Here is a 3,409-nt window from a genome sequence, read left to right as displayed (position 1 = left end):
TGATACATTTAGTCGAACCTTCACACACTTTGCTAGGTCGTTACTGTGGCCTCACTTTCTTTAGCAGGGGAAAAAGTATGTTTCTTTGATTACTCCCCTTGGGCTAAAGCCACATTTTCTTCAATTTCTAGATGAGGTACCTGCACCGAAGCTAGGTACATCCACAATTTCTTTCTTCCTCATGATCTTCTTCATCTCAGTCTCCACATCTTCTGCAGTTATTTTCTTTGCCAGTTTGTTTGGAGCTTGAGTCTTATTCCTTTTGCATTGCCTTTCCATGTGTCCAGATTTATTGCAGTAGTAGCATTTGATGTTTACCTTAACTTGTCTTGACCTGCACTGGTTATCTTTATGTCCAAAAATATTTCATGTATAACATCTACCTTTAAAATGATTGTCTATTTTGAACTATAACAAAATTCCTACATTGATTAGCTTTATGACTATATTTATTACATGCATAACATCTACTGGAGAAGAAATTAGAATTTTGATTCCTACTATTCCTACATTCTTTTTCTTTATGACCTATTTTATTGCATTTATAACACGAGCCATCAAAGAAGGTGTTATTTTTACTTACCTATTGCTCCATTGTTGACTTACCTTTGTCCTCCTCGGTGGATTTATTGGACTCTACTGGTTTTGCTAGAAGTGAATCATCTTTGTGATTCGTGTTGGATTAAGAACATTTGTCAAATTCAATTCTTGCATCCTTCTTATTTTTCAAAGGCTTCTTTACATCTATCATCTTATTATAATTATTAGAATCAAGTTCGCTCTCTTGTTTCCTTGCTTTCTCTACATCTGCCTTTAGAGATGTCACTTCTTGTTTTAGCTTTTCACACTCTTCTAATTTGCATTTCACCATTTTTTTGAAGTACTCCTTCGTCTTCTCATTATCTTCACTTTTAACTTTCATATCTAAGATAGTGGCATTTTCTTGCTTAAGCTCTTCACTAACTTCTTTATGCCTTATTTTAAACTTTCGGATTTGTTCTCTTAGCTTCTCAATGCATTCATTTGCCAGCTGGATATTTTCTTTCAAATCTTTATTTTCATTTTCAACCACCTCAAAATCCTCAAGATAATTCCTAAGATCTTCACTTAAATCCATAATTTCAACTTTTCAAATCTCCTTTGAGTGGTTAAACTCTTCCAAAGGACTTGGCTCTGATACCAATTGTTGAATATCTAGAATACTAAGAGGGGAGGGGTGAATCAGTATTCCTTTGAACTTATTAAAACTTCTAACCAACCAATAATACAACATAATTTAAATGCAGTAAAGGAACTTAACACAAAACACATAACACCAAATTTATATGTGGAAAACCCAACATAGGAAAAACCACAGAGAGAGTGATCTCTCAAGCATAGGGTAATGTGTAATTAGTTATACTATACAAGGGGTGGCTCACTACCAATGGGGCTCAATGCCCAAATACAAAAAGGCTAATTCCTGGATAATAAGCTTATAGATAGAGTACAAAAATGAACTGCTATAATTGCATCTGACACATGCATGAAATACACTTCAATTGAAGCACACAAATTCTTTTACATATATTGTTTAACAACATTCACAAACTATTTGCATATACAATATATACACATAAGTTATTTTACAACAACTATATCCTTGTATTGTACAAATTGTTGTTCATATATCCACACCAAAAACTTTGCTAAGTCAGCTCAACCTGAGAGGTGATGAGATCAAAATATCCACATGCAACTACAAAAGTACTTCATAAGAGGTCAACTTCAATCTTGACTCCAAAATACCTTGTAGAATATGCCTCTTGTTTGTCTAGATAGGACCATATCCAAATCCTACCTTGTAGCTCTTGCCTTCATCATATCCGGATGGGACCATACCAAAAATGCCTTCCGGTGAAGTAGATACTGAAACCCAAAAACTATGTGAAGTAAATACCAAACCAAGCATACATACATTTCATAGTAAACGTGTCAATAAAATATGCTAGAGAAAATTGTCGGACCATACCAAAACATATATACCGAACCAAAATACATCAATGACAACAAGCCAACATTTAGTTCTTAAAAATTGATCTTGAGAGGTCCTGACAGAGCATGATAGAAGTGTAAATAATTGTTCTTAGTGCAAACCCCCCCCAATCTTAAACACATCCTTATCGCATACATCTCCAAGTCACACCCGATTTGATAACGATAAATTAAATGATGCGAGTTGTGACATCAACAACTTCCAACATCATGTAGCATCTAATGATTTGAATTTTTGGTATCTCATGGCCCTGCAAGGATGTCACAATAGTAGATATTACAGTGCAAGAAGGCAAGAAAAGCATTTTATGTTGTAGAAGGTATACCCCTCATCCCTACGCAGTGAAATACATAGTTAAGAAATCACCATGGGATGGAGGGGTAAAAGTAGTATTTAAAGAAGCCATTCCTCTACCCCTCAAGAGAAAAGTCAAAGAGAAAATTACAATGAGGGATAGAGGGAAAACTTAGATCGAAGAAAGTTCTTCCACTCTATCTTGCAGCTAAAACAAAGAACAAGAATAGACCCTGTTGACTAGTGGGGTGAAGTAATAAGGGAATAAGTGTTCTACTCTACCTCATGGAGGAAAGTTAAGGTAGAGAAATGTGGCACAAGATGGAGGGTAGAGAATAGAATGAGAAAAGGAAGGCAACGAAGACAAAAGGCTACCACATCGGCAAGTCAAAGGAAGTTAAAGGTTCATCCCACTCGTTTGTTGTAAAATCAAGGACAAAGTTCAAATTTAGAGGCTACCAACTCAAAATAATTGGAGGATGCAAATTAATGGCAATGAGAGACAATGCCAGGTGCAGGGCTTTAAATTTCAATTTTTACAATTTATTTGCTCACTACACAATCAAGAGATCAAGAGAATAATACAATCATGCCAGGAACACAAATTTGTTGTAGTAGAATTATCTGGCAAAGCTTTTAAAAACAAGTAACGTCATCATCCTTGTTGTTTTCTAAATTTGGTTTGTAGAATTCAAGAGAACTGATCAGTAGGGTAATCATGTTCACCAAGTAGAGGAAATATAAACCCTAGCAAAAGTAATGGCTCCAAAAAGGAAAACCACAACTGAACCAACCATAGAGAAGACTCCACAACAGGGTGAAAGTTCAAAACCTACAAGAAAGAAAGCAATCATTCTGCAACCTACAAAAACCCCACCTATGGTAGTTGTGGATGAAGACACCCTAGAAAAACAAGTTGCAAATAAGATGACTAAGATTGAGAGCAAGAAGTAGGTTAGGAGTTTGCATTAGGGCTTGCTAGAAATCTTTAAGGGTTCTACCATACAAGATTCATTCGGGATGGTTTTTAATGACGAATGAATCAAATGTGGGGACGCTAAAACTAAAGAAAGAGGGTGG

The 3,409-nt window shown here is 35.6% G+C and overlaps 1 protein-coding gene across 1 annotated transcript; it reads right to left on the bottom strand.

Annotated features, from left to right (window-relative positions):
• Positions 1 to 682: 682 nt before the first annotated feature.
• On the bottom strand, positions 683 to 1,117 carry LOC131073587 (uncharacterized). Its single transcript, XM_058010049.2, has one exon. The coding sequence runs from the start codon at positions 1,115 to 1,117 to the stop codon at positions 683 to 685; it is 435 nt and encodes a 144-aa protein (XP_057866032.2).
• Between the last annotated feature and the right edge of the window lie 2,292 nt (positions 1,118 to 3,409).

This window comes from Cryptomeria japonica, chromosome 9 (genome assembly GCF_030272615.1).
Source record: "Cryptomeria japonica chromosome 9, Sugi_1.0, whole genome shotgun sequence".
Classification (NCBI taxonomy): Eukaryota; Viridiplantae; Streptophyta; class Pinopsida; order Cupressales; family Cupressaceae; genus Cryptomeria; species Cryptomeria japonica.
Note: the sequence above shows the minus strand (reverse complement) of the source record. Positions and strands in the feature narration are given on the sequence as shown.